The sequence below is a fragment of the Scyliorhinus canicula genome, chromosome 12 (genome assembly GCF_902713615.1).
Source record: "Scyliorhinus canicula chromosome 12, sScyCan1.1, whole genome shotgun sequence".
NCBI classification, from domain to species: Eukaryota; Metazoa; Chordata; class Chondrichthyes; order Carcharhiniformes; family Scyliorhinidae; genus Scyliorhinus; species Scyliorhinus canicula.
In genome coordinates this window covers 16,170,801-16,186,152 of record NC_052157.1, presented here as the reverse complement: position 1 = coordinate 16,186,152, position 15,352 = coordinate 16,170,801, and the positions used below count along the sequence as shown (strand labels likewise).

The window sequence follows — 15,352 nt, the reverse complement described above, 5'->3', positions numbered from 1 at the left end:
CCCACTGATAAGTTTCCTCTAAGTACTTGTTTCATCTCAGTAACTAAGCTGAGCAGATGAGGTCCAGTCCTCGGCACGGTAGCATAGCGGTTAGCACAGTTGCTTCACAGCGGCAGGGTCCCAGGTTCGATTCCAGCTTCAGCCACTGACTGTGCAGAGTCTGCACGTTCTCGCCGTGTCTGCGTGGGTTCCTCTAGACATTCCGGTTTCCTTCCACAAGTCCCGAAAGACGTGCTTGTTCGGTGAATTGGACATTCTGAATTCTCCCTCAGTGTGCCCGAACAGGCGTCGAAGTGTGGCGACTGGGAAATTGTCACAGTAGCTTCGTTGCAGTGTTAATGTAAGCCTACTTGTGACACTAATAAAGATTATTATTATTATTATTATTATTAAGTCCTTGTGACTCCAATTGCTCCAATGCTCTCCTGGCTGGACTCTCATCCTCAACAAAGCTCCTTCCCTGACCAAAGTCTCATGCCTCTATCACTCAAACCCCTTCTGACTTCTATACATTTCCCATAGCCTCACACTTTCCTATCATTGCAACCTCCTTCACTGCCACAATCCATTATTCTGCTGATTCCACTCTCTTGTACATCGCCCATCCCTCCTGCCCCACCATTGCAAAGAAAACCATGACAATTCTCTTCTTTTTTGCCTCCTCACACTGCCGCAAAGCATTTTTCTATGTTGACTGTGCCATGTATACGAAAATCGCTGCCTCATTTTCTTCATTATCCATTGAAATCGGTGATTGCTGCTAGAATATTATGGGAATAGAGAACCAAGGCAGGTAGAATACAGATCAGCCATTGAAGAGGTTGAACGGCCTACGTCTGTCCTTACGCTCCTATGTCTGTCTGATCCTGTCTTGTTTTCTGTTACAGAGTTTAAGACAAGGCCAGAATTGCAGAGACACGATGGCAGAGATTGTAAGTTTGCAAATAAATCAACTTTATATTTTTGCATATCTCATAACATCAATAGACAATGCGATATAATGTGTGGCAGGAGACTTGCACCTGCGGCTGCCCACCTCTCAGCACAATGGTCACACCCGATCCAGTGCCAATCAGTAAAATAGTGAGAGACATTTAGTCTGGACTTTCACAGTGACTATGGCCCAGGTGCAATGGGTTGGGTGGCCTTTAAATGTGCTGTATGCTTCTGAGTCAAGCAGTGATTGCAAAGCCCTCCCAGTCACCACACACCCCCTCAGCAGGGATTGGGGTTAAATTGGAAGTCTGCAAAAATGTGAATACTCCTCCCCGAAAAGATCCCTAGACATCTTTTACTCTGATATGAGCTGTACGAACAATTTGGATCTCACTGGGGATGTTTAAGACAGTACTTGATTGAACTGGCATCATCAGCTCTCCTCAATTACAAAATCTCTCAACGGCCAGGGTATAGAGAATGTATCCTGACTTCTCACAAATTATTTCATGGGACATATATAGGCTTCACTTCATTGTTGCCCATTGTGAAACCACTGCTGACCATGTGGTAGGTACACTCACCACAATGCTAGCAGACTAGTGAGATATTTCCAAGTTAAGGTAATGAGTGATGGTGTTCCCATGCATCTGCTGCCCTTCTCTTTCTGGAGGTCATGTGTTTAGAAAATGCTCTTGAAGGAGGCTTAATGAGTTGCAACCTGATACAGACACACACGCCTATAACAAAATAATTCAACTCCCTATCCAGCTCAGATATCGATCAGAGATTTCCACACCGTTACTGATCTGTTAACATCATAAGCCAGGTCAGGTGAGAATACAAAGTTGGAATTCACGGAAGTGCCATGATTGGTTTCCTCAGTGACTCAGCTGGTTAAGGGAGTGAGAAGCTGAATCAGAGAGACTAAGAAGTTCTAAATGTTCATCGCCACTTTGTAGTGGAGGCACAACTAATGTCTTCCGTGTCCTTGGGATCCAAGATGGGACCAAGAGAAGACCATAAGATACAGGGGCAGAATTAGGCCATTCGGCCCCCTCAGGTTTGCTCTGTCGTTTGGTCAAGGCTGATATTTTTCTCATCCCTATTCTCCTGCCTCCTCCCCGTAACCCCTGATCCCCTTATTAATCAAGAACCTATCTATCTCTGTCTTAAAGACACTCAGTGATTTGGCCTCCGCAGCCTTCTGCGGCAAAGAGTTCCACAGATTCCCCACCCTCTGGCTGAAGAAATTTTCCCTCATCTTATTATTAAAGCATCTTCCCTTCAGTCTGAGGCTGTGCCCTCGGGTTTTAGTCTGTCCTAGTAGTCGAACCATCTTCTCCATGATCACTCCATCCAGGCCTCTCAGTATTCTGTAAGTTTCAATGAGATTCCGCCCCCTCATTCCTCTGAACTCCATCGAATCAATGTTGGTTGAAAATTATAAAAGGTTCTGACAGAGTGGATACAGAGAAAATGTTTCCGCTTGTGGGGAAGAACATAAATATAGGTCATCAGTATAAGATATTCATCCAGCAATCCAATAGGGAATTCAGAATCAAACTTCTTTATCCAAAGAAACGTCTCCCACTCAAGATAGAGATGAGGAGGAATTCCTACTCTCAGAGGTGGGCCATTGAATTTATTCAGAGCCGAGTTAGACAGATTTTTACTTGACAAGGGAGTCAAGGAGACAGGCAGGAAAGTGAAGGTAAGGTTCAACAGATTAACCATAATCTTATTGACTGGTGGTGCAGGCTTGTGAGACCTAAGGGCCCACTTCTGCTCTGATTTGCTACATTTTTGTGTGGAGCTTGCTCCCACAGGAATGGCTGAAATGAATAATTTAGGTGCATTTAAGAGGAAGCTAGACGGGCATATGATGGAGAAAGAGAATGGAATTATAGAATCATAGAATTTACAGTGCTGAAGGAGGCCATTCGGCCCATCGAGTCTGCACCGGCCCTTGGAAAGAGAACCCTATTCAAGCCCATGCCTCCACCCTATCCCCGTAACCCAGTAGAGGGTTAAAATAATCGATTTAGATGAGAAAAGATGGGGTGGCACATATTACACGAGATATATGGCATAGGAACAGGCCATTCGGCCCAGTAAATCCATGCCTAAGTTCATTCTCCACTCAAGTCTCCTCCAATCGAATAATAGAATCTCTACCGTTCAGTGTCAGGGACCCGAGTTCAATTCCAGCCTCAGGTGACTGCGTGTGGAGTTTGCACTTTCTCCCCGTGTCTGCTTGGGTTTCCTCCGGGTGCTCTGGTTTACTCCCAGAGTCCAAAGATGTTCAGGTTAGGTGGATTGGCCATGCTAAATTGGCCCATAGTGTCCAACAAAGGTTAGGTGGGGTTACGGGATAGGGTCAGGTTTTTGGGTCTAGGGAGGATACTCTTTCCAAGGATTGGTGGAGACTCATTGGGCCGAAAGGCCCCCTTCTGCACTGTAGCAATTCTATGGGACGGGGCTTGAGTGGCGAATGAACTTAGGCATGGATTTATTGGGCTGAACAGCCTGTTTCTATGCCATATGTCTCGTGTAATATGTAATAACACAACAAAGAGTCAATATGTCCAGGTAGGGTGGAGAAGGAGGGAAAGAAGAGAAAATGGGTGAGAAAATTGTATTTCATCAATGTTAACGTATGTGCCAGAGTTATGTGGCCTCATGCATTTGGTGACTTTGTTTTAGCTCTAAACTGTATAAGGTGTTGTAAACATGGCGTTTTGTTCTTCAGCAGACAGGAACGTTCCGGATGGTTTCTGAGGAGGAGCAGGCTCTCCGCAACAAGCTTGAGCACCTTACCACAAAGGATCATGGGCCCGTGTTCGGCAAATGTGGGACACTGCCCCCCCACACACAGCAGAAGGTCAGTGAGGATGTCTTCCTGGGATTTCAGGACAAGGTCACAATGAGCAATGATCCTGAGAAGGGAGGCCAGTGTACAAAGTTATTGGTGAAGTCACACATAGGCACTCGTACATTTAGCTAGCCAGCTGAAGGCACGGTTGCGAATGCTGGGCTGAGGAAAGTGGGGTGTGCATTAGAGGAGTGCATAAGAATTGGAGGAGTGCAAAGATCTCAGAGAGTTGTCATGCTGTGGGAGGCTAGAGGGATAAGGAGAGAGAGATATGGCCGTATAAGGATTTGAACACGGGGATGAGGATTTTGAAAGCAAGGCATTGGTTGACTATGTGCCAAAGTACGTCAGCAAGCATCGGGGTGATGGCGGAATAGATGTGGACTGTGATTTGATGGAGCCCAAAGGAGAGGCTGGCTAGGCTGAATAATCACGTGTGAGACTGTGCATCTCAGTCCCGTTGGCAGGAAAACTGACCCTCATGAAGTCAGCGACAAGAATGGGCAGGGAATCGGTCCACTTCCTATTGAGGCTCATTATCAAGCAACCTAAAGGTCATTTAAGTCATGACTTAAAGATCATTGGGTTTCTCCCCGTGTCTGCGTGGGTTTCCTCCGGGTGATCCGGTTTCCTCCCAGAAGTCCCGAAAGACATGCTGTTTGGTAATTTGGACATTCTGAATTCTCCCTCTGTGTATCCGAACAGGTGCCGGAATGTGGCGATGAGGAGATTTTCACAGTAACTTCATTGCAGTGTTAATGTAAGCCTACTTGTGACAATCAAGATTATTATTATTATAATAGTGGATTCCCATACCTCTTGAAGACTGCACAACAAACTCTGTCAATTCAGAGGTGGATCCTTCAAGGTGGATCCCTCTTCAAAGGCAAGGCGATCCCTGATTTGAGTCACCCACCACCACTGTCCCCCCCCCCCCCCCCCCCAATTCCCCCCGCGCCCCCACCTCACGCTTGCATCTGACCCTCCTCTCTTCCTTGCTGCTGACCTCCTTCATAGTGCACACCTCTCTTCAGGGATCCCACAATGATCCCTGATGAAGCCCTCACTGTATTACCGTCAGAAGCGGCATTTTCTGGAGACTGTCTATAATGTAGACCTGCTGTACAGTTGGATTTCTAGGGAAAGGAGGTTGTGGTGAGGGCCTTAATATTCTAATTGTTTCCAACTGAGTCATCAGCTCTAGATTTGATAGCATCAAGATTATAAATTCCCCATCTAAGTAGCACAACATTAGGCGGCACAGTGGTTAGCACTGCTGCCTCATGACGCCTTGGTCCCAAGTTCAATCCCCACAAGTCTCACCCCCACAACCCAAAAGATGTGCAGGGTAGGTGGATTGGCCTCGCTAAATTGCCTCTTAATTGGAAAAAACTAACTGGATACTCTAAATGTATTTTTTAAAAGTCACACAACATTACATGGGAAGCAGCATGGGGATGTTGTGGAATTGTGGTAATGCCACTAGATTAGTGGTCCAGTGTAATACCCTGGGGACATGAGTTCAAATCAAATCTCATACTGGTGGAATTGAAATTCAATTAATAAATCTCGGATGTTAAAAAAAATTTGAATCCATGAAACTGTCACCGATTGTTGCAAGAATCCATTTGGTTTGTTAATGTCATTGAGGGAGGGAAATCTGCTGTCCTTACCTGGTCTGGCCTACTTGTGACTCCAGACCCACAGCGATGTAGTTGGCTATTAATTGCCCTCTGAAATGGCCTAGTAAATGTCAAGCCACTCAGTTTAAGGGCAATTAGGTGGGTAACAAATGTTTGCCGAGCCACCTTGACCAGGTCCCAGCAAAGACTTTAAAGGAAGTTATTAAAATATACAATCTGTTTTGAGAACACATTTAATGCCGCAGAGACACTTCTTTTGTTTGTTATATCAGTCAAAGATCTATATTAGCATTTTGGAATGTTCTGCAACTTTTACTAAACTTTGTCAGCCCACGTCTGACCTGCTCCTCAATTTTAACCATGTTGTGACCTTGCTTTTGATTCCCTCTGAAGGCCAACAAAATGAAGTGCACCTGCATTGGGATTTATCTAAGTCTCCTGAAGGAATAAGAGCTATTGAATTTCAAACACCCGGTCAGAAAATGAATGTGTCATGAGCTGCAGAAACTGGCAACCAGTACTGCCTATTGTCTGGTACAGAACAGACACAGATATTAACATGCACACAGACACAGCACATCTTTCCAAGGGCTGGTGCAGACTCGATGGGCCGAATGGCCTCCTTCTGCACTGTAAATTCTATGATTCTATGATACATCCAGATGTACAAACATGTGCATATACACAAAAAAAGCTTGTATGATTATATGCACTGCACAGATATAGAAATATTTGTACACTTGCAAACACAGAGACAATGAATTCCTCCAGGCATCTTTGCCCACCAAATCCTCCACTGAATTCATTTTTTAAACATTTGGGAAATAATATTGCTGTGAAATTTAGTCACGATTTAAGCGGCTGGTTTGTTCTGTTTTATTAATAAGGAAGGAATCCCATGGAACAACAGGCCTCTGACTATCCAGCTTGTTTCACTTATTTGAAGTTCCTGATTTTCCTCGCTGCTTCTAAAACATCTTTAAAATTTGATCAGGTTTCTTCAGATGTGAGGGCGGAATGGATTTTATATAATCCCTTTAGATGGTCGGGCTCAATTCCGGAGATTGTGGCTACATTACTGGGAAGCAACAGAATGAACTTCTGATGACTTGAATGGCCCCAGTTCAATGTAATTTTCTCAAGGCTTGTCTCATGTAGAATTATTGTAATTAAGCGCACCAGTAATCTCTGGCTGCTCTCACAGTCTAGATCCCAGATTGGCTGCAGAGTTCTATGGATTTATTTTGTTTCAGCAATCTTGGGGGAGCGCTGCAACCATTTACCTAGTTGCTTGTGGTCTACCCTACCGTCCAAAATGCTGGTTCAAAAGGCACCAAGACTTTCAAACTAGAAATCTGAAAAATGTATCTTCCACTTACCAGGCAGTACACAGTGAGGAAGCCGTTTGCTGTCAAATCTAACAGATAATTGCCCTTTAACAGGACTATCTTTATTATCCTTTGAAATGGGGTCACACATTATGTCAGGACAAGAGGGAGACAAGACAAGAATAGCCAGGATTAGAGCTTCATTTACCATCTGGTTTGTTTAAGTGTCATGGAGTGGGCTATCTGAGTGCTGTTTGACATGATGAAAGGTTCAAAGTTCAACCAAGTAATTTTAATGGACGGAATCATGTATAATGATCATCTTCCTTTCTGGGATGCTACGAGTAATCAGAGCAGATATTTAAATCTGCTACAGCAGTCGGGTCATCCACTTTGTTCTGAAAGTGGTGGTAAGATGCAAACAGTAGGTGCAGGAGTGTGTCGAGGCAAGTATTTTGTATTCACCCCCCATGACCTAGCCCTCCCACAAACCCCCCCCCCCCCCCCGACCCCACCCCACACATCTTCACCCCCACCATCTTCCCCACAAACCTTCACCCCACTCCCTCTCACATACATCCCGTCCCAGCACACCCCACCCACCCCACACACCCCGGCCACTCCCCACACACATCCTGCCTCCCCCACCCACACACACCGGCACTCCCACCCCCTCCCCCACACACCTTTACCCCACTCCCTCTCCCTACACACCCGGACACACCCCTCCCCACACACCCACACCATTGACCCCCTGCACTCACCCTCCCCATCAGCGCAGTTCTGATTGAGTACTGACCCAACATAACAAGCACTTTGAATCCAACTAGTATTGCTTTGAACACTGATTCTAGGGCTGGACCTGTCTGGTACTTGTCCTTTGTCAACAATGTTAAAAAGGAATGACATTGTTTTTTAAACTTTAAAAGGTGACACAGTGGTTAGCACTGTTGCTTCACAGATCCAGAGTCCCAGGTTCGATTCCCGGCTTGGGTCACTGTCTGTCTGGAGTCTGCGCGTTCTCCCCTTGTCTGCGTGGGTTTCCTCCTGGTGCTCCGGTTTCCTCCCACAAGTCCCGAAAGATGTGCTGTTAGGTCATTTGGACATTCTGAATTCTCCCTCTGTGTATCCGAACAGGCGCCAGAATGTGGCGACTGGAGGATTTTCACAGTAACTTCATTGTAGTGTTAATGTAAGCCTACTTGTGACAATAAAGATTATTATTAAAATGTCACTCTACATCTCCGATTTTGTAATTATTTTCTCCCTTCTTTTAAGAGTCTTGAACCATTCCTAAATATTGGTCAGTGGGCAAGTGGTCTGTTTGGAGGCAAAATCCAGCACTGTTCTGAATTGGTCATTCGGAAATGCACAAGAATGACACAGACTGACTCATTACCCATTTCACCTTTTCCTCTTCGAGTTCCATTCTAAACAATTTGGGATCAGAAATTCCCCCTTGGTGTAGGCACAAGAAAGCCCACTTGTTTCCAGTCCAGGACGGACTTTTAGATGCTGCCAACTTCCGAATAATGACTGTACCTTTCCTTTCCTTTTCAAAGGCTAAGGATGAATTGAACGAGACAGACGAGAAACGAGTGACATGTGTGAAAGAACTTCAAAATCTTGTTCTCGAATCGGCTGAGACTGGAGAGGACTTCTGCAAGACTGTGTTTGAAAAGACAAAGGACAAAGACGATTCCTTCTTCCTGCGATTTGTTAGAGCAAGAAAATATGAGGTGAAAAGGGCTTACGATCTTCTCAAAGGTGAGGGATGAGGCCGGGTTGATTAAGAGGAGGTATCAGGGCCCAGCTCATTGACACATTTTAGAGATATTTCGCTGAGTTGAGTTGATTTTGCAAATTCTCTGAAATAGTGTCAGATGTGAGTAGTTTGATCTGCACGGCTCCCTTTCCACTGCACCGCAAACTGACGATCAACTTGTTCCTGTTGTGATTGAACATCAATTCAAACTGTTCCCAGTTAATGAAGAGCCCAGTCCCAGTTCAGCCATCAGTTGAGCTGCTCAACCAATAAATGTAGATTTAGCATCAAATGGTCACTGAAACAGTACTGTGACAAAGTCTGTGTCATTACCCCTGATTGGCCACCTTCAGTATTTTCCCCCAGATAATATACGGGGCACTGAGAGGGCAATACATTGGAAAGATGGCAGACTTTTGACACTTTGCCACTTGCTCCCTCAGAGTTCCTTCCAGGTTTTCCCACTCGGCATGGTTTGCCAAAATGGGTTTTCATGTATGAATCTGGTCGGTAAGTGCTGGAAATGTCTTTGATTTTGAATGGCGTTGTAGCCAAATCTGGATTCTTTATCGTATAAAGACCACGCAGGTGGAGGCATCACACACACCAATCTGCAGGAGGAACTTACCTTTTCCATCTATCTCGTTCAAGGGCACAAGACCAATTGTCCGTCCCTCTTCTTCGTCCGGGCTAGCTCCGCAGCACATACCGTAGGTTGGATTGCAGCCAGGAATAGTTTTGGTTTCTGTGGAAGGTCTCATCACACATCTTGACCCTTCATTGAAGCCTAATCAACAGAGGAGACAGAATTCAGCCACCAGAGGCTCAGAGGATGCTCATTAAAGCGGAGACAGGTCTCCTGTGTCTGCTGCAGAGTAATTACTCCTGATATGACCCAGAGTTTTGGCATGGGAAAGTAAAGCTTTTCTGGGTTAATTAGTGGCCCCTCAATGTGAAGGTTCATCTCACTGTTCGGGAGACACAGGCAGGCATTGTCTCGTGATCAAACAAAGCAAGAAATAACTGTATGAGTCCAGGAAGAGGATGCAATGCTGACACACAAACAAAAACAAAATGCAAACACATTCTTCACCAAAGAATTAAAACTTGATTATCTCCCGTGGCATTGCTCACTGACAGTCTGTGTACTCTGGGGAATGGTTCTGATAGTGAGTCTGATTGTCCGAGCCCACGGTCACTTTCCAGTGGCTTGCTGTTTCACCAGTCAGAGAATTACATACAATTTGCAGCCTAGAAGTGGACTATTTTGCTTAACTGGTCTATGCTGTACTCATGCCCTGCACAAACCTCCTCCCACACTACTTCAACTCGCCCTTAACTTGTACTTCTCCCTGATGTAGCTTCTCCTTAATTGCATCTCCGCGATTTGGCTCAAGTTTCACATTCTCACCACTCTCTGAGTAAAGACATTGGGCTGGCTTCTCCGATTCTGAGATTAAGTGCTGACGCCAGCGTGGGAACTTTTTACGACCGTAAAAACGGCGGAAAATGTCCACTGCTACCTCCATCTGGTGGGGGGCTTGCAGACATGCTGCATAGAGCACCCAGCCCGTGTTTTCGGGACCCTTAAGGGGGAGGGGGAGCAGCCCCAAGTCGTGGTCCACATAGGTACCAACGGCATTGGTAGGAAAAGGGATAGGGTTGTAAGGCAGTAATTCCTGGAAACTTAGATCCAGGACAGAGTTATTATCTCTGGGTTGTTACCCGTGCCACGTGTTAGCGAGACGAGGAATAGGGAGAGAGAGCAGTTGAACACGTGGCTGCAGGGATGGTGCAGGAGGGAGGGTTTCAGATTCCTGGACAATTGGGACTCATTCTGGGGTAGGTGGGACCTCTACAAACGTGATGGTCTACACCTGGACCAGAGGTGTACTAATATCCTGGGGGGGAGGTTTGCTAATGCTCTTCGGGAGAGTTTAAACTAGTTCAGCAGGGGATTGGGAACCTGAATTGTAGCTCCAGTACACAAGAAGCTGAGAGTAGTGAGGTCATGAGTAAGGTTTCAAAGTTGCAGGAGTGTACCGGCAGGAAGGAAGGTGGTTTAAAGTGCGTCTACTTCAATGCCAGGAGCATCCGGAATAAGGTGGGTGAGCTTGCGGCATGGGTTAGTACCTGGGACTTCGATGTTGTGGCCATTTCGGAGACATGGATAGAGCAGGGTGAGGAATGGTTGTTGCAGGTGCCGGGGTTTAGATATTTCAGTAAGCTCAGGGAAGGTGATAAAAGAGGGGGAGGCATGGCATTGTTAGTCAAGGACAGTATTACGGTGGCAGAAAGGACGTTTGATGAGGACAAGTCTACTGAGGTAGTATGGGCTGAGGTTAGAAACAGGAAAGGAGAGGTCACCCTGTTAGGGCTTTTCTATAGGCCTCCAAAAAGTTCCAGAGATGTAGAGGAAAGGATTGCAAAGATGATTCTGGATAGGAGCAAAAGTAACAGGGTAGTTGTTATGGGGGACTTTAACTTTCCAAATATTGACTGGAAACACTATAGTTCGAGTGCTTTAGATGGGTCCTTTTTTGTCCAATGTGTGCAGGAGGGTTTCCTGATGCAGTATGTAGATAGACCAACAAGAGGCGAGGCCATATTGGATTTGGTACTGGGTAATGAACCAGGACAGGTGTTAGATTTGGAGGTAGATGAGCACTTTGGTGATAGTGACCACAATTTGATTACATTTACTTTAGCAATGGAAAGGGATAGGTATACACCGCAGGGCAAGAGTTATAGCTGGGGGAAAGGCAATTATGATGCGATGAGGCAAGACTTAGGATGCATCGGCTGGAGAGGAAAACTGCAGGGGATGGACACAATGGAAATGTGGAGCATGTTCAAGGAACAGCTGCTACGTGTCATTGATAAGTATGTACCTGTTAGGCAGGGAGGAAGTGGTCGAGCGAGGGAACCATGGGTTACTAAAGCAGTTGAAACAGTTGTCAAGAGGAAGAAGGAGGCTTATGTAAAGTTGAGACGTGATGGTTCAGTTAGGGCACTTGAAAGTTACAAGTTAGCTAGGAAGGCTCGAAAGAGAGAGCTAAGAAGAGCCAGGCGAGGACATGAGAAGTCTTTGGCAGGTAGGATCAAGGATAAACCTAAAGCTTTCTATAGCTATGTCAGGAATAAAAGAATGACTAAGGTAAGAGTAGGGCCAGTCAAGGACAGTAGTGGGAAGTTGTGCGTGGAGTCCGAGGAGATAGGAGAGGTGCTAAATTAGTATTTTTCGTCTGTATTCACACAAGAAAAAGACAAAGTTGTCGATGAGAATACTGAGATACAGGCTACTAGACTAGAAGGGCTTAAGGTTCATAAGGAGGAGGTTCTGCAGCGATTCTGGAAAGTGTGAAAATAGATAAGTCCCCTGGGCCGGATGGGATTTATCCCAGGATTCTCTGGGAAGCTAGGGAGGAGATTGCTGAGCCTTTGGCTTTGATCTTTCAGTCATCTTTGTCTACAGGAATAGTGCCAGAAGACTGGAGGATAGCAAATGTTCTCCCCTTGTTCAAGAAGGGGAGTAGAGATAACCACGGTAACTATAGACCAGTGAGCCTTCCTTCGGTTGTGGGAAAAGTCTTGGCAAGGTTTATAAGAGATAGGATGTATAATCATCTGGAAAGGAATAAATTGATTAGAGATAGTCAACATGGTTTTGTGAAGGGTAGGTCATGCCTCACAAACCTCATTGAGTTCTTCGAGAAGGTGACCAAACAGGTGGATGAGGGTAAAGCAGTTGATGTGGTGTATATGGATTTCAGTAAAGCGTTTGATAAGGTTCCCCATGGTAGGCTACTGCAGAAAATACAGAGGCATGGGATTCAGGGTGATTTAGCAGTTTGGATCAGAAATTGGCTAGCTGGAAGAAGACAAAGGGTAGTGGTTGATGGGAAATGTTCTGACTGGTGTCCAGTTACTAGTGGTGTCCAACAAGGATCTGTTTTGGGGCCGCTGCTGTTTGTCATTTTTATAAATGACCTGGAGAAGGGCATAGAAGGATGGGTGAGTAAATTTGCGGATGACACTGAAGTCGATGGAGTTGTGGACAGTTCGGAAGGATGTTACAAGTTGCAGAGGGACATAGATAAGCTGCAGAGCTGGGCTGACAGTTGGCAAATGGAATTTAATGCAGAAAAGGTGATTCATTTTGGAAGGAGTAACAGGAAGACAGAGTACTGGGCTAATGGTAAGATTCTTGGTAGTGTGGACGAGCAGAGAGATCTCGGTGTCCATGTCCATAGATCCCTGAAAGTTGCCACCTAGGTTGAGAGGGTTGTTAAGAAGGTGTACGGTGTGTTAGCTTTTATTGGTAGAGGAATTGAGTTTCGGAGCCATGAGGTCATGTTGCAGTTGTACAAAACTCTGGTGCGGCCGCATTTGGAGTATTGTGTGCAGTTCTGGTCGCCGCATTATAGGAAGGATGTGGTAGCATTGGAAAGGGTACAGAGGAGATTTACAAGGATGTTGCCTGGTAAGGAGGGAAGATCTTATGAGGAAAGGCTGAGGGACATGAGGCTGGTTTCGTTAGAGAGAAGAAGGTTAAGAGGTGACATAATTGAGGCATACAAGATGATCAGAGGATTAGATAGGGTGGACAGTGAGAGCCTTTTTCCTCGGATGGTGACGTCCAGCACGAGGGGACATAGCTTTAAATTGAGGGGAGATAGATATAGGACAGATGTCAGAGGTAGGTTCTTTACTCAGAGAGTAGTAAGGGCGTGGAATGCCCTGCCTGCAGCAGTAGTGGACTCGCCAACACTAAGCGCATATAAATGGTCATTGGATAGGCATATGGATGATAAGGGAATAATGTAGAGGGACTTTAGAGGGGTTTCACAGGATGGCGCAACATCGAGGGCCGAAGGGCCTGTACTGCGCTGTAATGTTCTATGTTCTAGCTCTATCTGTAGATATGCCAGAGAATTGCCGGGTGCATGGCCGTGCACAGTGGCGGCCTGCAGCGGCCACGGCCTGCAACATTACGCTAACTGCGTGCGGACCCGGCCTTCAAAATTGTGTCCCACTTTGGACTGGCTTGCCACCAGTGCCCCCAGCCCCTGCCAAAGCCCCCCTGCCCACGGTTCGGTTATCCACCGACTGTATTGGCGCTGGACTCAGTCCGCAGCCACCACGCCGAGTTCCAGACAAAAAATAGCATGAGAGACGCACGCCGTCGGGAACTCGGCCACTCGGGGGCGGAGTGTCAGGTATGTCGTTTTGAATGGGGCGGAGCATCGTGACAGCAGCGCTGCCCCCCCCCCCCCCCCCCCCCCCCCCCCCGATTTCGCCGCCAATGTGGATTCTCCAGCTGATCGGCGAACACGATTTCGGCGTCGGAGACCGGAAAATCCTACCCATTTCTCCTGTGTTCCTTATTGGATTCATTAGTGACTACCTTTTGAGGAAGATGCAATCTGAGAAATGGGCGGCACGGTGGCACAGCGATTAGCACTGCTGCCTCACAGCCCGAGGGATCCGGGTTTGGTTCCGACCTTGGGTGACTGTGTGGAGTTTGCACATTCTCCCCATGTCTGTGTGGGTTTCCTCTGGATGCTTCGATTTCCTCGCATGGGCCAAAGATCTGCAGGGTAGGTGGAATTGGCCATGCTAAATTGCCTCTTGGTGTCCAAAGATGTGCAGGGTAGGTTACGGGGATGGGGCAACGGTGTGGGTCTAGGTAGAGAGCTCTTTTGGAGGGCTGGTGCAGACTCAATGGGCTGAATGGCCTCCTTCTGCGCTGTAGGAATTCTATGAGAAGGGTCAGACACAATAAAAGCTCTCCTACCTAACTGGGATAGAGATCTATCATAATTTTGTTTCAAAGTATTGAATATTGTGCTGTCAAACTCTTTCCCTTAGCTGACGAGGTTGATTAATTCCAATTTGTTCTCTCCTGTAGGTTACGTCCGTTTTCGGGAACAATATCCTGAACTCTTTGAAAACCTGACACCTGAGGCCGTACGCAGTACTATTGAGGCAGGTTACCCAGGCATTCTCCAAAATCGAGACAAGTATGGCCGTGTCGTATTGCTCTTTAACATTGAGAACTGGGATTACGAGGAAATTACTTTTGATGAGGTAATCGAATCAGTCTCTGGTAACATTCAGCTTATTCCAAAACAAAACTGAAGAGGGTGTATTCATTCAAACTCTTAGTTGACTTCTTTTGTTCTTCTAATTATTTCTTCTGCTCTCTTGAATTAGTTCGGAAAATCTATGGATGCCCAGAGGGACCATTTACAACCTGCGGCGCCGGCAGCCATTATCAAAACCACTTGACTTTACTTTGCTTTGACAGCAATGGCTGATGAAAATCAGACATTGTCTGTAATGGGAGTGCGATCTGCAAAGTCAGTTTTATGCTCCAGAGATACGTTGAAAATGGCCCCCAATGGGTTGTGGCCTTATGTTTCGGCATGGTTTAAATGGCGGGTGCACTGTCCACTCTGCACATTGGCTTTGTAACTTTAAGGATGGGATAACAAAATTGTTTTAAAAATATTCCTGGGGTGGGCACGGGTGGAGTGGTGCCAGAACACACTGGAGTGTCACTCTGGCACCTCCTATTTAAGTCGCTTTAACGCTGACTATCTCCTGGGTTTACAATGGGGGCCTCTGGGGGCCTCACGGTAGCATGGTGGTTAGCATCAATGCTTCACAGCTCCAGGGTCCCAGGTTCGATTCCCGGCTGGGTCACTGTCTGTGTGGAGTCTGCACGTCCTCCCTGTGTGTGCGTGGGTTTCCTCCGGGTGCTCCGGTTTCCTCCCACAGTCCAAAGATGTGCGGGTTAGGT

General features: G+C 46.4%; 1 protein-coding gene across 4 annotated transcripts in view; it reads left to right on the top strand.

Moving 5' to 3' along the window:
- The window catches only part of rlbp1b (retinaldehyde binding protein 1b), a 44,876-nt gene that overhangs the window by 21,387 nt on the left and 8,137 nt on the right, over positions 1-15,352 (top strand). For 2 of the 4 annotated variants that reach the window (XM_038812935.1, XM_038812934.1), the window contains exons 2-5: positions 888-932; positions 3,692-3,820; positions 8,345-8,549; positions 14,459-14,637. In XM_038812935.1, coding sequence (XP_038668863.1) covers positions 921-932; positions 3,692-3,820; positions 8,345-8,549; positions 14,459-14,637 — 525 coding nt within the window. In that variant the 5' untranslated portion in view covers positions 888-920. Of the gene's footprint in view, positions 1-887; positions 933-3,688; positions 3,821-8,344; positions 8,550-14,458; positions 14,638-15,352 lie in introns of all 4 variants that reach the window. The other 2 variants (XM_038812932.1, XM_038812933.1) reach the window with 1 other exon arrangement.